General features: G+C 47.9%; 1 protein-coding gene across 1 annotated transcript in view; it reads left to right on the forward strand.

The window, feature by feature from the left end:
• PRKG2 (protein kinase cGMP-dependent 2) overlaps window positions 1-18,914 on the forward strand; it is a 110,658-nt gene that overhangs the window by 2,960 nt on the left and 88,784 nt on the right. Inside the window, exon 2 of the mRNA XM_060247139.1 lies at window positions 11,200-11,730. Within this exon, the coding sequence (XP_060103122.1) occupies window positions 11,213-11,730 (518 nt within the window). The 5' untranslated portion in view covers window positions 11,200-11,212. The remainder of the gene's footprint in view (window positions 1-11,199; window positions 11,731-18,914) is intronic.

Here is an 18,914-nt window from a genome sequence, read left to right on the forward strand (position 1 = left end):
GGTGGGGCTGAGAGAGCTCTCCCTGAAGCTGCCCTTTCAAGGAAAACTCCTGCGAGAGCTATGACTGACCCAAGGCCATTCCAGCAGCTGTAAGTAGAGGAGTGGGGAATCAAACCCTGTTCTCCCAGATAAGAGTCCACGCACTTAACCACTACACCAAACTGGCCCTCAGAGAGGGATGGCAAAATGATAGTCAGCTATTAGAATCATAGAGTCACAGAGTTGGAGCAGGGCCATTCTGTTGCACGTCTAAAAGTTGCTGTTGTCCTACAAATAACATCAGAGGGAGAATCCAACATGAAATGGTTGAATAAGAATTGAATATGTGAACAGATGTGGATAATTTCAGAGGGCAGCCATGTTGGTCTGTGGTAGAACAGCTAGGTCTGAGCCCAGTATTACCTTAGAGACCAACAAAAAATTTTTTTGGGGGATAAGTTTTTGGGAGTCAAATCTCCCTCCATTGGATGTTCTCTGATACTCAAAGACTTATACCTCAGAAATCTTGTTGGTCTTTGGGATGCACCTGGACGAACCTATGTCGTTGTCTTATTCTGAAACAGACCATGGGCAGTACTCCCTCTAAGCTGTGGAGGCTTGTAAGCAAAAATTCTACTTTGGGAGCTACTGGCATTAAAGTTGTGAGCTGCTGCATAAATCAGTTTGCTCTGGGGCTGTTTCTCCTGAGCTAAGACAAAAATGTGTGAGCCTGGGGCTAAAAAATTGTGTGGTAGCTCACACTAGCTCAGCTTGAAGGGAACACTGACCATGGGTCTATCAAGGTCAGCCAGTTTGGTGTAGTGGTTAAATGTACAGACTCTTATCTGGAAGAACCAGGTTTGATTCCCCACTCCTCCACTTGCACCTTGGAACGCCCTTGGGTCAACCATAGCTCTTGCAGGAGTTGTCCTTGAAAGGGCAGCTGCTGTGAGAGCCCTCTCAGCCCCACTCACCTCACAGGGTGTCTGTTGTGAGGGAGGAAGATAAAGGAGATTGTGAGCCGCTCAGAGACTCAGAGCGGCTCACAACGGCGGGATATAAATCTGCGGTCTTCTTCTTCTACTCAGGCAGTGGGTCCCCAATATCTCAGGCAAAGGTCTTTTACAACACCTCCTACCTGATTCTTTTAACTGGAGATGACAGGGATTGAACCTGAGACCTTCTGCATGCCAAGCAGAGGCTCTGCCACTGAGCTATGCCCCCTACCTCATTAATACATTCAAGACTCTTCCCCCATACTCCGTCTTCAAATGACTTTGGATTTTTCACTTGCTGTAGGTGCTGATATCTTTCATACCCCAGCCCTTCAGCTGTATCTTTGTACCTTTGTAACAAGGTCTGCTTATTGTGTTTCGTTCCACACTTTCTGACTTAGATTTTATGTTAATTTTACTTTGCCTAGCCAACACCAATCGAGAGTGGTCCTCATGCGTTCTCACTGGCAGAAGAGTTTATCTTTTGATTGGATCTGGTTTAAACTGCCCTTTAAACATTCACACACACGCACACACATAACACACTAATTTCAGAGGGTAGCTGGGTTGCTCTATAGAAGGATAGCAAGATTCAAACATAGTAACACCTTAGAGTCCAACAAGATTTTGGGGGGATAAGCCTTTTAAGACTCATGGCTCCTTTTGTCAGATACACTTCCTGATATATCCCATCAGTTGAATGGGTGTTCACTCACAAAGCCTGATGCTGGATTAAATTCTGTTAGTCTTCAGGGTACCCCTTGGAAGAAGAACGTGCTGTCAAGTCTTCAGAAGTGTGCATGCACACAAAAGCTTGTACCCAAAATAAACTCTGTTGGTCTTAAAAGTGCCGCTGGATTCAAAGGTGGTAAATCATTTCAGAAAGTCGCCATGTTGGTCTGCAGTAGAACAACTAGATTGGAGTCCAGTAGCACCTTTGAGGCTAAAGAGATTTTGGGGAGAATGAGCTTTTGAAAGTCAAAGCTTCTTTGGTCAGATATGAATAGGAATGGAACAGTCCTCAATGGAACAGACTTTCTAAGGAGGCGGTGGGCTCTCCTTCATTGGAGGTTTTTAAGTGGAGGCTAGATGGCCACCTGACATCAGTGATGCTTCTGTGAACTTAGGCAGATCATGAGGGGGAGGGCAGGAAGGGATGAGCCAGTCCTTGGCTCTCACGGCCCTTCCTTACATGTCCAGGGTAATGCCAGTTGTCACTCTGGGGTCGGAAAGGAATTTTATTCCAAGCCAGATTGTCCCAGGGATCCTATTTTTTCCTCCTTCCTCTAGGAATACAGCAGGGGTCACTGGGGAAGTGGGAGATGGGGTGTAGCTGAGAATTTCCTTGATTGTGGAGGGAGTTGGACTAGGTGACCCTTGAGGTCCCTTCCAGTGTCTCATATCCCAGTCTGAAGAAGAAGACAAGACATTGAATTTGTATCCCGCCATCCACAAATCAACAGCCAGGGAGGCTCCAGTAATCATATGAGGTCTCTTTTCATAAAATCAAGTTAGAGACTGCTTTCAGTTTTAAAGAGCCTTCCACAGGTAAGGAATGAAGGAGGTTGAATAATTTGTCTCTCCAAGGGATTTCTTTTTACAAAATAACGGGCTGGGGCATCCAGATACTGAATAACCAACATTTCAGCATCTTCTTCCAAAGCCAAATCACAAATCTGAAATCCAGCTCTCCAAAGAGTTCTAGTACTTTATAGACTGTGGCAACCCATCACATGCAGTAAACTGACAATAGTTCTGATACTTCCACTCATTGGTAAAACATCTCTTGTTATATTTAATTTGTAAATAATCAGACGAATATATGATAAAATAAAAATGATAAAAGAGTCAGTTTGGTGTGGTTAAGTGTGCGGACTCTAATCTGAAAGAATCGAGTTTGATTCCCCACTCCTCCACTTGCAGCTGCTGGAATAGCCTTGGGTCAGCCATAGCTCTGGCAGAGGTTGTCCTTGAAAGGGCAGCTTCTGGGAGAGCTCTCTCAGCCCCACCCACCTCACAGGGTGTCTGTTGTGGGGGGAGAAGATATAGGAGATTGTAAGCCGCTCTGAGTCTCTGATTCAAAGAAAAGGGTGGGGTATAAATCTGCATTCTTCTTCATTATAGAGAGCCAGTTTGGTGTAGCGGTTAAGTGCGTAGATTCTAATCTGGGAGAACCGGATTTGATTCCCCACTCCTCCACATGCACGTGCTGGTGTGACCCTGGGTCGGTTGTAACTCTGCCAGAGCTGTTTTCCCAAGAGCATTTTCTGTCAGAGCTCTCGCAATCCACCTACCTCACAGGGTGTTTGTTATGGGAAGGTGAAGGGAAAGGAGATTGTAAACCTCCAAGTGAAAGGTGGGGTATAAATCCAATTATCTCCTCTTCCTCCTCATCATCCTCCTCATCATTTTCATCACAGTATATTGTGTTTGTTGGTGCACTTTTGAAAAGCACAGGAGCTGCAAGAGTAAAGATGGCAACCCTATGTAAAAGCAACTGGCTTTCTGTTGGCCTTTGCTGCCAGTATAACTGGTGACCAGAATGGCAGGGAAGGGGCAGCATTGATTCTGGTAGGGTTGGCTTGCATCTGGTTACTCTGGAAGGATCTCTGTTATTAATGTTCCTCATGGCCAGGGGTGGAATTCTACAGGAGGTCCTTTGCATATTAAGCCACACACCCCTGATGTAGCCAGTCCTCCAGGAGCTTACAAAAAAGAGCCCTGTAAGCTCTTGGAGGATTGGCTACATCAGGGCTTAATATGCAAAGGAGCTCTTGCTAGAATTTCACCCTTGCTCACGGCCATGTCATTTCCACATCAGTACTTGTATTCTCGTTGTTCTCTAAGACAACAGAATGGTATAAGCCACATGCTGGGCCTTTTGCTGGGCAAACTGTTTTTCCTTGCTGTGGTTTGTGTGCTTCAAGTATTGTGCAACGACTGGGCACTATACACATGAAATTGCCTTATAACTGAGTCAGACTACTGGTCCATATTATCTGTTGTCTACTGTCTAGGTCAATATTGTCTCCTCTGATTGGCAGCAGCTCTCCAAGGTCTCTTTCTCATGACCTGATCCTTTTAACTGGAGATCCAGAGGATCACACTTGGAAACTTTTGCATGCAAGGCAGATGTTCTACCTGTGAACCTCAGCCCCGCCTTGTGTGTGTATGTTAGGTGTCATGGATGATGGGGGGCCTGTGGCTGAGTGGTAGAGTATCTGCTTGGCATGCCAAAGGTCCCAGGTTAAATCCCTGGCATCTCCAGTTAAAAGGATTAGGGAGTAGATGATGCGAAAGACCTCTGCCTGAGAGCCTGGAGAGCAGCTGCCAGTCTGGGTAGACAATACTGACCTTGATGGACCAAGGGTCTGAATTTGTGTAAGGCAGTTTTGTGTGACGTACAGTGACTGTATGAATTAACATTCTCCAAAATGTCCTATCATTAACAGCCTTGCTCAGGTCTTGCAGATTGGGGGTTCCTCAGCTGAATTCTGTCCTCTGAAGGGACAGTAAGGCCAGGTGTAGGCTGGCAGCTCCATCATTCATACCCATTTTAGTACTCAGTGTTTGGTTGTGCCAGTAGGAGCCCACCAACGCAGCAACTCAGTACTGTCCCCTGTGTTGTGTTGGGACAACCATTTCCATCGGCTGGTGCTGCCCCTTTTTGCGGTTGCTGCACTAGCATTCCTTTGGTACAAGGGACTATAAGAGGATAAGCCCATGCTATCAACCCACCATTTGTGGAATGGAAGGGGTGAGATTAGCAGTGGAGCAATAAAATTTCATTCAAAAAACTAGCGTTAGGCCATGGGAACTGGATACCTCCCTATATGTATGCTTGTTCCTTTTCACACACAAAACAGCCTTTATTGGCATATGTAAGAATATGATAGAGGTTTGGCCAGGTTACATAGTAAAAGAATACGTAATCCATACAGAATAAAATTAAGATTACAAGATAAAAACAAAGTAGCAGCACAGTAAAACCTGATACACAGCACTACTTATCAGGACGAGTAACCATAGCGCTATAAAAAAAACCCCTCTGCTACTAATTCTGTTATTTCCGGATCAGGATTATCAAGCAGGAAAAAGCACCTTAAAATCATCAGAGGTCTCTAAAATTTGGGCCAATATGGGGTATAAAAGATCCCGTCGGGACGCCAAATAGAGAGGACGTTGGAGAAGAACATGGGCAACAGTCTCAACACAATCTTGTTCCTTTTTTAGATCCAAGTGGGCAGCCGTGTTGGTCTGAAGCAACAGAACAAACCAGTAGACAAGCGGTACTTTTAAAACCAGCTAAGTTTCAGAATGTAAGCTTTCGTATGCTCCAAGCAGACTTCATCAGACAAAAATGGAATGACAAGTAGTCTTAATACGAAAGCTGACATTCTGAATAAAACTGAGTTGGTCTTTAAGGTGCAATTTGTGTACTGCTTTGTTCCGTTTGTTCCTTTTTTGTCGGCGGATTGTCAGTATCTAGAAGGGAGACTCGCCGGTTGGTTCCTCTAACCTGTTTTAGATCTCCATTAGTATGTTTTTTTCCCAAAAAAATGGTTGGGCCCACTGGTTTTTTTGTTGTAGAAAAAAAGCCCACCTGGAGCTCATTTGCATAGCAGGCTACACCGCCTGGCCCGGGGGCACGCGGCTGCTGCAGCTGGGTCGGCCTAGCCCTGGCGTAGCACTGCTCTGGTGAGCTCCAGCAGAAAAAAAGCCCCGGGTGGGCCTATTGTAAGGCTGCCCTTATTCAAATGAAGGTGTTTTCCACTGGTCAGCACCCGAGCTTTCTTCAGTCACCATGTGGTTCCGTTCTCTCTTCAGCCTTTCCTTCATCTCAGGAGATGTTAGGAGAGAGGTATTTGGTTTTACTCTGCCTCCTGCAGCAGCCATTTTGGAGCAGCACTCACCATCCCCTCTCAACATTCCAAAGGTGACCATAGGCTCAAAAAGATTGGGAGACTGAGACCGTTTTCGCACACAGCTTACCTCGCAGTCACAATCCTGTTCCCTCCGCAGCGTCTGTCGGATTTCCTACCATCTGCGCCGGAGTTACAGGAAGTGCCGTGGCTTTTGCGTAGCAAATGTAAACTGGGTTTTAGCGGTTTACGTTTGCTACGCAAAAGCTGTGGCACTTCCTGTAACTTCGGCGCAGATGGTGGGAAATCCGACCAGACGCTGCGGAGGGAACAGGATTGTGACTGCAAGGTGAGCTGTGTGCGAAAACGGTTCACATTTCCACCTGTGCATTTCTGAAATCCATTCTGGCATATTCCGGAGGGGGGGGCTATCCACTCTGAAAATACTCATTTGCCTGTGTTAAGTTATGGCAAAGGAAGAGGAGAGAGGAGCCTTGCTGTGTGGTGCTTTGGCAGTGTGCAGGTGACATTTTTGTGGTTCAGGTGGTGTACCCAGCGTGTGTCTAGCAACCCCTAGCGGGAGCACCGTTATCAATCAAACCCATTCACACCTTGCATAATGCATAGGATCACAAGAGCTGCGGAGAGCAGAAGGCCACCTAATTCAATTTGTCATCTTGCCAAAAGATGGGCTTGTTTACCGCATCACATTGTACATCCGTGCAAGATACAAGGTATGAGAATGAGAAAGCAGATGTTTTCCTAGCAGGAGCCTCGACGGGCAGAGAACCCCACAGACCTTTTGTGGGCTCATTTCTATGACAGATGGGGCCGAGGGTTCTTTTGCGCAGCTGGTGGCATTCGGGTTGCCAGGTTCTGGTTGGGGCCTGCAGATTTAGTGGAATCACAGCTGATCTCCAGACGGTAAAGGTCAGTTCCCCTGGAGAAAATGGCTGCTTTAAAGGGTGGAATCTATGGCATTATACACAACCCCAAACCCCTTCCTCTCCAGACCAGTTTGGTGTAGTAGCTAAGAGCACAGACTTTAATCTGGGAGAACCGAGGTTGATTCTCCACTCCTCCACATGCAGCTGCTGGTGTGACCTTGGGTCAGCCACAGTTCTCTCAAAGCTGTTCTCTTGGAGTTCTCTCAGCCGAACGTGCCTCACAGGGGGTCTGCTACAGTGGGGAAGGGAAAGGAAAGGAGATTGTAAGCCACTCTGAGACTCCAAGTGAAGGGCAGTTTATAAATCAATCTCTTCTTCCTTCCCCTCCTCCTCCTCAAATAATCTTCAGGCTGTTTCCCAACCCAGAGCTGTCAGACCTTGGCACCAAACTGACTACTTTCCAGAATAAAAGTGAACTTGGATCTAAACCTAACGTGAAACTCTGAGATCCATGAACAAATCTTGCATCTTTTTTTTTTTAAACAGAAAAACAAAACAGCCATGAAGGGTGTTGATTAGGATCAGGTTCATGGAGTTAAGGTGCGGGAGAGTAGCTTTTCCACCTCAGTATACAACTTTTCTGATTGAAACTGACTCCCCCAATTAGGGGAGGTTTGCTCTCGAAGGCAGAAAACAGGCAAAAGGAAAGCAGTGGCTAAAGGGAGGATGATGGTTTTGAGTTGGGAAATCATAAGAGGGAAGATTATTTCTTCCATCCTGCTCTCCCCTACCTTGCCCTGGGTGGTTCAGTCTAGGTCAGACTTGTCAGATCTCGGAAGCTAAGCAGAGTCAGCCCTGGTCAGTACATGGATGGGAGACCACCAAGGAAGGGTTGCTACACAGAGGGAGGCAGTGGGAAACCACCTCTTGCCTTGAAAAACCTATGACAAGGTCACCAAAAGTTGGTTGTGACTTGACAGCACTTATAAAAACCTGGCTTTCATGGCTTTCCTCACTCCCTGTCCCCCCTCCAGATCAGGGTCCTGGGGGCTGCTGTTCCCATGTTAAGAATGCAAGATCCATTTAAGGATCTCTCAGCATTGCGTCTGGCTTGGCCCTTCACCAATAACACATGATCTCATGGATCCACCTTCCGTTGAATTAGACCATCATTCCACCAAGGTTGCTATTGTCTACTCAGACTGGCAGCAGCTCTCCAATGTCTCAGGCAGAGGTCTTTCCCATTACCTACTGCCAGTAACTGGAGATGCCGGGGATTGAACCTGGGACCTTCTGCATGCCAAGCAGAGGCTCATGTGCTGGGGCAGTCTTGCATTCCATTAAGTCAGCAAATCCATTGAATGATTCACAAGATGGAAAAGAGCACGAGTGTGTTTGTAAAGTGGCACAAAGTGTTGGCCAGCTGCTGGCAACCTCATAGGGCAGGGCCGGTGGGGCCAGCTGTCAGTGGGGCCCACTGCTGCTGACCCCCACTCGTATATTTCCCCACAGAAGTGACGTCAGAGTGTCAGAAACGTCTTGCTGCAATGTTGCACTTTTTGGGCAAACTCTGTGCTAAAACTGGGCTCAAATTGTGGAGTTTCCCCCAAAAAGCAGAGCATTGCCAACTCAATGATGTCTCTTCTGTGTAATGCCATTGCATCAGGGATGTGGCTGTTCATGGTGGGGTTTCCCTGAAGCCCCAAAAACCGGGGGATCCCCCACCCAGACCTGGTGATTAGCGTCCCTAAGTGGCACACAGCACATCATGCATCAGCCAGTACAGTCATGGAAAGGGGTTGCAGGCAACTGAGCATGGGCAGTGGGAAGGCTCATGAGAGGGAGAAAGTGGGGGGCACACAGATGAGAGGTGGAAAGATATTGGGGGGGGGGGCTGGTGGTGCTCAGACCAGAGGTCTTTGAGCGCTGTCTGCCCAGGGCTCTCAACACCTGGAAACAACCCTGCCATAGAGTTTCCAAGGCAAGAAACAAACAGAGGTGGCTTGCCATTGCCTGTCTCTGCATAGTGACCCTGGGCTTCTTCGGTGGTCTCCCAAGAACAAACCCTGCTTACTTCCTGAGATCTAATGAGATTGGGCAAATCATCCAGGTCAGGATAAAATAGAATATGGAGAGTCAAAAAACAAAACAAAAAAGCACCTAGCATATGCAGGGCTGGAAAAATCTCTGGTTCCCTTGATTTCCTGTGTTATTCTTCATTTCTAGGAGGCCTAGCAAGTAGTATATGGGTTTGGTACCCAAGTAGTTACCATTGGGCTGCCATCACGCACACTAAATAATGCACTTTTAATCCCTTTCCAATGCAGTTTCCAACTGGATTTTGAAGGTAAAGGTAAAGGTAGTCCCCTGTGCAAGCACCAGTCGTTTCTGACTCTGGGGTGACATTGTATCACAACATTTTCACGGCAGACTTTTTTGCAAGGTGGTTTGCCATTGCCTTCCCCAGTCATCTACGCTTCCCCCCAGCAAGCTGGGTACTCATTTTACCAACCTCGGAAGGATGGAAGGCTGAGTCAACCTCGAGCTGGCTACCTGAACCCAGCTTCCGCTGGGATTGAACTCAGGTCGTGAGCAGAGAGTTTGACTGCAGTACTGCAGCTTTTCCACTCTGCACCACGGGGCTCTTTGGTGTAGTGGTTAAGTGTGTGGACTCTTATCTGGGAGAACCAGGTTTGATTACCCACTCCTTCACTTGCACCTGCTGGAATGGCCTTGGGTCAGCCATAGCTCTGGCAGAGGTTGTCCTTGAAAGGGCAGCTGCTGTGAGAGCCCTCTCCAGCCCCACCCACCTCACAGGGTGTCTGTTGTGGGGGAAGAAGATAAAGGAGATTGTGAGCCACTCTGAGATTCGGAGTGGAGGGCAGGATATAAATCCAATATCTTCTACTATGTGAACTGGCAAGATCCAGTTGGAAACTGCCCTGAAAACAGATTGAAAATGCCTTATTTAGTATGTATGATTTCAGCCTTTGTGTCTGATACCTGGAAATATGAAATGATTTTTAAAAGTGTGATTTGAGCCTCCATGTGAGAACAAAAATAGTTTTTCAAAAACAAGTCCCTCGCTTTGGTGCAATAGCAAGGGCAAGGGTGAACTGCTTTTCTATTGCAAAAAAAAAAAAAAAAATCCCTTTTCTCCCCACGCATCTGCTGCTTTGTGTTATGCTCTTGTCAGCCTGACACCTGAATTTCAGTTGTGACGTGTGAAGCTCTTATTAGGGATGTCCAAGGAAAGCAGCAGGCTGCCCAGGCTGTTTTGGAAAAGCAGTGTGGCACATCAGCGGAGGTCCTGGTAGATGGCGAGTGGGAGATATGAAAACCTCAAGCTTTAGTCTCCATTTTTGTGTTGGGAGCAGCGCTTTTTTTTTGTAACAGAAACTCCTTTGCGTATTATGCCACACATGATGTAGCCAATCCTGGAGCTTACAGTAGGCCCTGTACTAAGAGCCCCTGCAAGCTCCAGGAGGATTGTCTATATCAAGGGTGTGTGGCCTAATATGCAAAGGAGTTCCTGCTACAAAAAAAGCCCTGGTTGGGAGAAATAGACCTATGAGGCTCAGTCTGTTGCTTACCTCTTGGTCAGGTATGGTGCCTTCCCCTTTATGGGATTCCCTGGCTCCACCTCCCACTGGGCTTGTAGCCAGTTCCCTTCCACCTGAGAGACTATAAATGGAAAGCATGGCCTTTCCTGCCTCTTCCCCCTGCTGCCTGCCTCCCTGCCCTGCTCTTTTCCTTTGTGGCACAAGGCTGCCTCTTAACCTCTCTGTAGGCCTGCCAATCGCCAGATGGTAGCCGGAGATCTCCTGGGCTTACAACTGATCTCCAGGTGACGAAGATCAGTTTGCCTGGAGAAAATGGCCACTTTGGAAGATGGACTCTATGGTGTTATATACTCGACTGAGTTTCCTCCACCTACTCAAATGTCGCCTCCTCAGCAGGGGCCGTGTCTGAGTGGCAGAGCTTGGCATGCAGAAGGTCTCCACCCAGCTGGGTGACCTTGGGCCGGTCACAGTTATCTCAGAGCTCTCTCAGCCCCACCTGCCTCACAAGGCACTTCTTGTGGGGAGAGGAAGGGAAGGAGATTGTAAGCCGCTTTGAGGCCTGCCGGGTGACTTTGGGCCAGTCATGGTTCTCTCAGAACTCTCTCAGCTCCACCTACCTCACAAGGTGCCTGTTGTGAGGAGAGGAAGGGAAGGTGATTGTAAGCCATTCTCAGGGTACAGAAAAGTGGGGTGTAAAAGCCAACTCTTCTTCTTCTCCTTCTCCTGGCCTTTCTTGGATAGATAAGCCCGGGCCAGAGCTGTCCTCGGTTCCTACAGTCAGGGCGGGGTCGAGCCAGGACGGGGTGTCGTTTCCCAGCAAGACCCACTGGGGTTTTAGCTTTCCGCCTCTAGCCGAATGTTCTGCTTGTGTGTTTCTTCCCAGCGAGGTTTTGATCTGTTTTCTTTGACCTAGGTCACCAGCCCAAATGGGAAATGGATCGGTAAAACACAAGTATATGAAGAGACCGGATGGCCATGCGGGGAACTGCCCTTTCAGTTGCTCAGGCGGGGGCAAGTTGGGGAAAGACCCGGTTTTGAACATCAGCACCATCGCCGGGGCGGCCGATATTCTGCGAAGCAAAGTGTGGGAGCTCGAAAGGGAGCTGAAGAGGCAGGAAGAGGAGCTGCAGGAGAGGAACTATCACATCATCGAGCTCCAAGAGCAGCTGGCCAAGCAGACCCGAACCATCGCCGATCTCACGGACGAGCTCAAGTGCAAATGCATCCAACTGAACAAGCTGCAGGATGTGGTGGACACCCAGGGGCCGAGCCCCTTCCTCTTTTCCCCGCTTCGAGAAGCACCCCAGGTTGTCCCAGCGGCATCTAATAACAGGAGGAGAGGTGCTAAAGAAGGTGTGTCAGCTGAGCCCACAACCCGGACATACGACCTGTCAGAGCAGCCTCGGTTTTCCTTTGAAAAAGCAAGAGTGCGGAAGCCTTCCAGGTGAGAGACTCCCTCCTTCTGGCAGTGCAAACTTGCACTCTGCTGCTGGTGTGCAGAGCACATTGTTCTGTCTTCGGGCAGTCGGTATACTCAGCACATTTGTCACACAGCCAGGCCTAGCAGGGCCTCCTACTGGTTGCTACCACTCTGGTATGGGTCTGTATGGAAGGGCCCAGAGCACCCAACTACCCTGTATCCTCCTTGTTAATAGATACCTCCTAATTGTGACCAAGGAGATATGAGGACCCAAGGAGTATAACAACAGTTTATTTACAGTGCTCAAATAATAAGTGTGTGACAAAGATTTAGTTCTAAAGGGAATATGAGAACAGTAAAGGTTGGTGCAAAGAAACAAAAGCCTGATGCGTGTAACTATATAGTCCCCACTCTACTAACCAATACTCACCCCTTGCCTTGGATGAGGGATCTTTCCCCCTGCTGCAAGCTCTCTAGGCTACAGCATGCCTCTAGCTCAGCTTTCCACCCTAACACACCCTGGTTGGGCTTGACCTTTTTATGTTATCCTCCCAGGCCCCACCCCTCTCTGGGCCAGTTTCCCTCCAAAAACCTTGCTACCCAGTCAGAAGGATAGAAGGGATCCTGGGAAATGTAGGCTCTTTTGTAACTCCTAGGCAGGCTTATCTGGGGCCTGCAGGCCTCACTAGGTCCAGGATCATGACATCATTACTGGTCTGTTGCTTGTGTGCATGCACTGAAAGCTAAGTTGCCTCTTACCCTCCTTCCTTTCTTTGCGGAGGTGATCAGTGGGTCAGTTAGCTGGGGTGACTTGGTGATGAAGGGCATTCCTCCATGCCTGTAACCAGTGCCTTGTTCTTCCTTATGATATACCTCTTGGTGCTTGGCTTATGTTCCCTTTCCATGGCTCTCATGGTCTCCTGCTCAGTGTTTTAACTTCGACACCCACAGGGTCATGCCCTGACCTGGATGGCCCAGGCTAACCCGATCTTGTCAGATCTCGGAAGCTTAGCAGGGTCAGCCCTTGTTAGTACTTGGATGGGAGACCACCAAGGAAGTCCCAGGTTGCTATGCAAAGGCAGGCAGGAAACCACTTTGAACAATTCATGCCTTGAAAATCCTACGGGGTTGGCATAAGTCAGCTGTGACTTGATGGTACTTTCCGCCAGCACCACTTCCAAGGTCATAACTCTGGCTCTCCCCGCTCCCCCACCATTTTATAATGTGAATCGAATGTCATATGCTTACCATACTGCCATCTGCCTGGAGAGGTTAAAGACCACTGGTCTAGATTTGCTTTTTGCTCTTCCTTTCTGAGCAAAGCTACACATTACTCTTTTTAAAGAATTGGGTTTGGGGAACTAGGACCCAGCTCGCCTTTCCTGCAGCCACACAGCACCTGCGGGGGAAAGGCTCTTAAAAAAAGAGATGGAGACCCCAGATGGTCTCAGAAGAACAGTGATGCAGGAGGAGAAGAGTTGCCAGCCTCCCAGTGATAGCTGGAGATCTCCTGAGGTTATAGTTGATCTCCAGGCAATGGAGATCAGTTCAAAAGGTGGACTTCGTGACATGATACCACACTGGAGTCCCTCCCTTCCCCCAAACGCCATCCTCCTCAGGCTCCATCCCCAAAGTCTCCAGGTATTTCTCAGCCTGGAGCTTGCAACCCGAAGAAGAAGAAGATGATATTGGATTTATATCCCACCCTATACTCTGAATCTCAGGGCTGTCACAATCTCCTTTACCTCCCCCCCTCCCCACAACAGACGCCCTGTGAGGTGGGTGGGGCTGAGAGAGCCCTTTCAAGGTGACCCAAGGCCATTCCACTGGCAGCCTGCCTTCTCTCTGAATGGGATGTTGAGGTGCTTCTCCCCCGCTGAAATGAACATTGGCCCTCAACTCATCCGCAGCTTTTCTCTTTTATAGGTGGAATATTTATAAATATTCAAGGGGGCGAACGTTGGCTGTGTAAGACACCGCTGGTTTTGATGAGGGATGTCAGGAGGCTTTTGTATGAAACAAGGTTTTGCGATGCAAGACCTTTCAAGGACAACTCCTACTAAACTATAGCTGACCCAAGGCCATTCCAGCAGGTGCAAGTGGAGGAGTGGGGAATCAGACCCGGTTCTCCCAGATAAGAGAATCTCTGCGCACTTAACCACTATACCAAACTGGCTCTCTCTAAGGAAGAGGGAGAGTTCTACCTACCCTCAAGCCATTTATCTTGGGCTTTTTTTGTTGTAAAAGTCCAGCAGGAGCTCCCCTGTGCCTTCCCCAGCATGTCCATGGGCATACTGGGGAAGGCTGAAGCCATGCCTTCCCCAGCATGCCAGCCAGAGCCCTGGCCAGTCCCGGTGGAGCTCCGTTCCTGTGCGCTCCGACTCCCAAAAAAGCCCTGCTTTTTTCTTTGCAGAAAGGGGGATTTATTTCACCAGTTTTGCTTCACCATATGGAGTACTTCTGCACGTGGAGATGCAAAAGGAGTGAAATAACTCCCCCCACCACCACCATGGTACCCACTTGGACTCCTTTTGCCATTCCCCGCAGCTGTTATGTAGCTGCAGAGAACATGAGTTGGGTCTGGGGAAGCCGGCCCCAACTCTTTAAAAAAGCCCAACGCTTGTAGTTCGGCTCTCTTTTTTCGTTGCGTTCGACCCTTCCTTACTCCCGACGCAGTATGTAGGTCACATTTGCCACACTGGCAGCCTGTCTTCTCTCTGAACGGGATGTTGCGGTGCTTCTCCCCCGCTGAAATAAACATTGGCCCTCAACTCATCCGCAGCTTTTCTCTTTTATAGGTGGAATATTTATAAATATTCAAGGGGGCGAACGTTGGCTGTGTAAGAGACCGCTGGTTTTGATGAGGGATGTCAGGAGGCTTTTGTATGAAACAAGGTTTTGTAATGCAAAAACAGCTTCAGCTTAAAACCGGTACCGTGTTCTTCCAGGGGAATCTGACAGTCACACGTCTCGCTCTCTCTATCACTTCTCGCTCTCTAGCCACCAAACGGTAGAACGTTCCAAGGACGGTAGCTTTCTGAAGCGGCTGTTGGCCTTCCAGACAGCATGCAGATGTTCTTTTTTGACTTGTCGCTAGGGTTCATAGAATCATAGAGTTGGAAGGGACCTCCAGAGTCATCTAGTCCAACCCTCTGCACAATGCAGGAAACTCACAAATACCTCCCCCTAAATTCACAGGATCCTCATTGCTGTAGGATGGTCATCTAGCTTATGTTGAAAAACCTCCAAGGAAGGAGAGCCCACCACCTCCCGAGGAAGCCTGTTCCACTGAGGAACCACTCTAACGGTCAGGAAGTTCTTCCTGATGTTGAACCAGAAACTCTTCTGATTTAATTTCAACCCACTGGTTCTGGTTCTACCTTCTGGGGCCACAGAAAACAATTCCACCCCATCCTCTAGATGACGACCCTTCAAGTACTTGAAGATGGTGATCATATCACCTCTCAGCCGCCTCCTCTCCAGGCTTAACATGCCCAGCTCCTTCAACCTTTCCTCATAGGACTTGGTCTCCAGACCCCTCACCACCTTCATCACCCTCTTCTGGACCCGTTCTAGCTTGTCTATATCCTTCTTAAAATGTGGTTGCCAGCAGTGTTCCCTTTAAGCTGAGTTAGTGTGAGCTAGTTCACAGTATTTTTAGCCTCCGGCTCACACATTTTTGTCTCAGCTCAGGAAAAATGGCCCCAGACCAAGCTAATTTATGCAGCAGCCAAATCGCTCAGCTTTAATGCCAGTAGCTCATGAAGCAGAATATTTGTTCGCAAGACTCTGCAGAATAGAGGGAGTATGGGTTGCCAACCACTTCGAGATCTCCTGCTGTTACAAGCAATCTCCCAGATGGCCAAGATCAGTTCCCCTGGAGAAAATGGCTGTTTTGGGGGGCAGACTCTATGGCATTTTACCCTGCTGAGGTCCCTCCCCTCCACAAGCCCTGCCCTCCCCAGGCTCCACCCCTCCCCCCAAAAAATCTCCAGATAATTCCCAACCCAGAAATGACAACCTTACTTCTTGTGCCAAGAAGTGGCCTGCATTGTACTACTGAGAGCCATTGTGATGTAGTGGGAAATAGTGTCGGACTAATATCTGCGAGACGCAAGTTTGAATCCCAACTAGTGCAACCGAAGGGGACCTTGGACCGGTCACCCTCTGCCATCCTAACCTACCTCATGGGGTCCTTATGAGTATAAAATGGAGGAGAGGAGAATGACATAAGTCCAGGGGTGGAATTCTAGCATGAGTACATATTAGGCCACACGCCCCTGATGTAGCCAATCCTCCAAGGGCTTACAAGGCTCTTTTTTGTAAGCTCTTGGAGGATTGGCTATATCAGGGGGTGTGGCCTAATATGCAAAGGAGCTCCTGTTAGACTTCCGCCCTTACATAAGCCACTTTAGATCCCCCTTGAGAGAGAAAGGCGGGTATAAATAAATCAAAGGGATCTGGAGGACAAATAAATATTGTTTCAGTCCTGGGTTCCGTTTGAAAGACTAAAATCTACAGTGCAATGCAAGAATGGCTTGAAAATAGCATCTGTCCCCCCACACTGGGGCTTCCCTCGGGAACTGCAAAACACAGAGATAGAACAAGATGAGAGTCAACACAAGCTGGCCTTCCGGTATTAAATTGAAAATTGCTCTCGGCCGTATGGGACAGCCAGAGCTAAGCAAGGTTGTTTTTTTGACCTCCTAACCTTGTATTCTCCAGCATTTCCTTCAGTGAAAGTCTTTTTTTTTAAAATCATAACAACAGTAGTTCCTTTACTGCTGCTCCCCCTGTGCAACTTTTAAGAATTTGGAGATGCCTCACTGAAACTGAAATAACGCTTTAGTGAGTAGCGAGACAGGGTGGAGTGCTTCGGTAGAGGCAAAGAGTTAAAGCCGTAGGCTTCTGAATGCGCTAAATAAATTGAGGTCTATTATTAGGAACATATTATTTACAGTTTGCAATATGAAAGATGTTTCTTTAGCATTATCTACTCCTCCTGGAAGGATCTGGTTCATAAGAAAACTACGACACCTCTCCCTCCGAGACAGAGGGCTCGTAAAATGGACTACTCGTAAACGTTTGTTGAGTCCCCTATATGGAGTTTTGAAATGGAAGCCAGAATGTCAAGTGAGCCAAAGTTAATCCATCATGTCCAACAGAAGTCTTGTTTCTCACAGGCCCGTTATGCTCTGCAAATGTCAGTGGAAGCCTGTTCTATCTCTCTACCTCTGTGGTAAATACTCTTATGCCAGGTATTGGCTGGTACTATGGCAACCAGTTCAGCTAACTTTGTGCCAGCCAAATGCCCCTTGTTGCAAAAAAATGGAATAGCCACTGGTTTGTGAACATGGGACATCAGGGTGGGCTGTGGGTATGCAGAAAGTTTTGAAATCTACCAGATGCTTGATCAGATGCGGTCGTTGCTATAGGCAGAGCAACTCCCCTAGGCGTTCCTGACTGTTTTGCGGAAACTGTTATTGATTGACCTCTACTTTCAGCAAGCTGCGATCTCTCCCAGATGCTCAGGCCCCCACCCACTCCAAAGCCGACGTGCGCTCTATGTAATATACCCCTTGCATAATCTCTCATCAGAAGTCACTCTTGTATGAAGGTCTCTCTTCAAAACCAATGTATGAATTTGTTCTCTGGGGACTACAAAGCGATTTGGGTTCATTTTCCAGCTGCATGCTCTCATGCAGGGTTTGTTAAAAGTTTATCATTTATACATAATATAACCAGCCTGGCCTGGATAGCCCAGGTTAACCTGATCTGATCAGAACTCAGAAGCTAAGCAGGCTTAGCCTTGGTTAGTGTTTGGAGGGGAGACCGTCATGGAACTCCAGAGGCAGGCAAAGGCAAACCACCTGTGAACGTCTTTTGCCTTGAAAACCCTCTGGGACCTCCATAAGTTGGCTGTGACTTGACAACACTTTACACACACACATAATATAACAAGCCTTACCAGTTTAATTGCCAGCTCTGGGTTGAGAAACACCTGGAGGTTTGGGGGGTGGAGCCTGAAGAGAACAGGGTTGGGGCAGGGAGGGGCCTTAGCAGGCTATTATGCCATTGAGTCCAACTTCCAAAGTGGCCATTACCTTCAGGTGAATTGCCACCTGGTGATCAGTTGTAATCCTGAGAGATCTCCAGCCCTGGAGATTGGCAACCCTACTTGCAAGTAATCCTTAGTAGTAACTATTTCACAGGCAAGTTCTGCAAGCTCATATTGACATATGCATGTTGAGCATGAATGGCCTACAAGATAGAAAACAACCCATCATTGTGAAGCATTGTTTCTGGTGGGCCAGAGTTAATTCTTACTTGATGTTAATGACTGAATCAGACCCTTGTTCCATCAAACCTGTCTTGAACTTAAAAGGGACTTTTGATCTCCCAACATCTCAGGGAGAACAATTGTTGTAATTCTCTTTTTGCAAGTCAGGTAAGTCAAGGGGTCAGGTCCAGATTCAAGCTTCTTAAAGGAGGCCAGTTTGGTGTAGTGGTTAAGTGTGCGGACTCTTATCTGGGAGAACTGGGTTTGATTCCCCACTCATCCACTTGCAGCTGCTGGAATGGCCTTGGGTCAGTCATAGCTTTTGCAGAGCTGTCCTTGAAAGGACAGCTTCTGGGAGAGCACTCTCAGCCCCACCTGCCTTGCAGGGTGTTTGTTGTGGGGGAGGAAGGTAAAGGAGATTGTGAGCTACTCTAAGATTCAGAGTGAAGGGTGGGGTATAAATCCAATATCGTCATCTTCTGTCCTTTGTAACTGGCCAAAGGGTGCATGTTTTCCAGATCAAGAGCAAGGCCAGGTTAGTATGGATGAGTTAGTTGTGCAGCATTTTGGATGCCACAGCTCTCCCAGACATGGCAGGTCACAGCTGCCATGAGGGCAAACTGGTTCATGCAATCAGCATCTCCATAGTCTCTCAGCTATGGTCACCATCTGCTCCTGGAATCAGTTGTATGGTGTCCACCAACTGTATGAGCCAGCCTTTAGTGTACCAGCAATCACTGGTTGCAGGATTACAGTGTTTGAGGCAATATTTCTTTGCCAGGTAAAGCTAGTAAAAGTGCAGAGAATAGCATGTTAATTAAAACAGATAAAGATCAATTTGTGTGAATTAAACAAGAGTGATTGCTGTCTGCCTCGTTTTTAATTATCCTAAGCTCCATGTGTGAGTTTCCATTGTTAGCATCAACAT

Source organism: Heteronotia binoei, chromosome 9 (assembly GCF_032191835.1).
Source record: "Heteronotia binoei isolate CCM8104 ecotype False Entrance Well chromosome 9, APGP_CSIRO_Hbin_v1, whole genome shotgun sequence".
Taxonomy (NCBI): domain Eukaryota; kingdom Metazoa; phylum Chordata; class Lepidosauria; order Squamata; family Gekkonidae; genus Heteronotia; species Heteronotia binoei.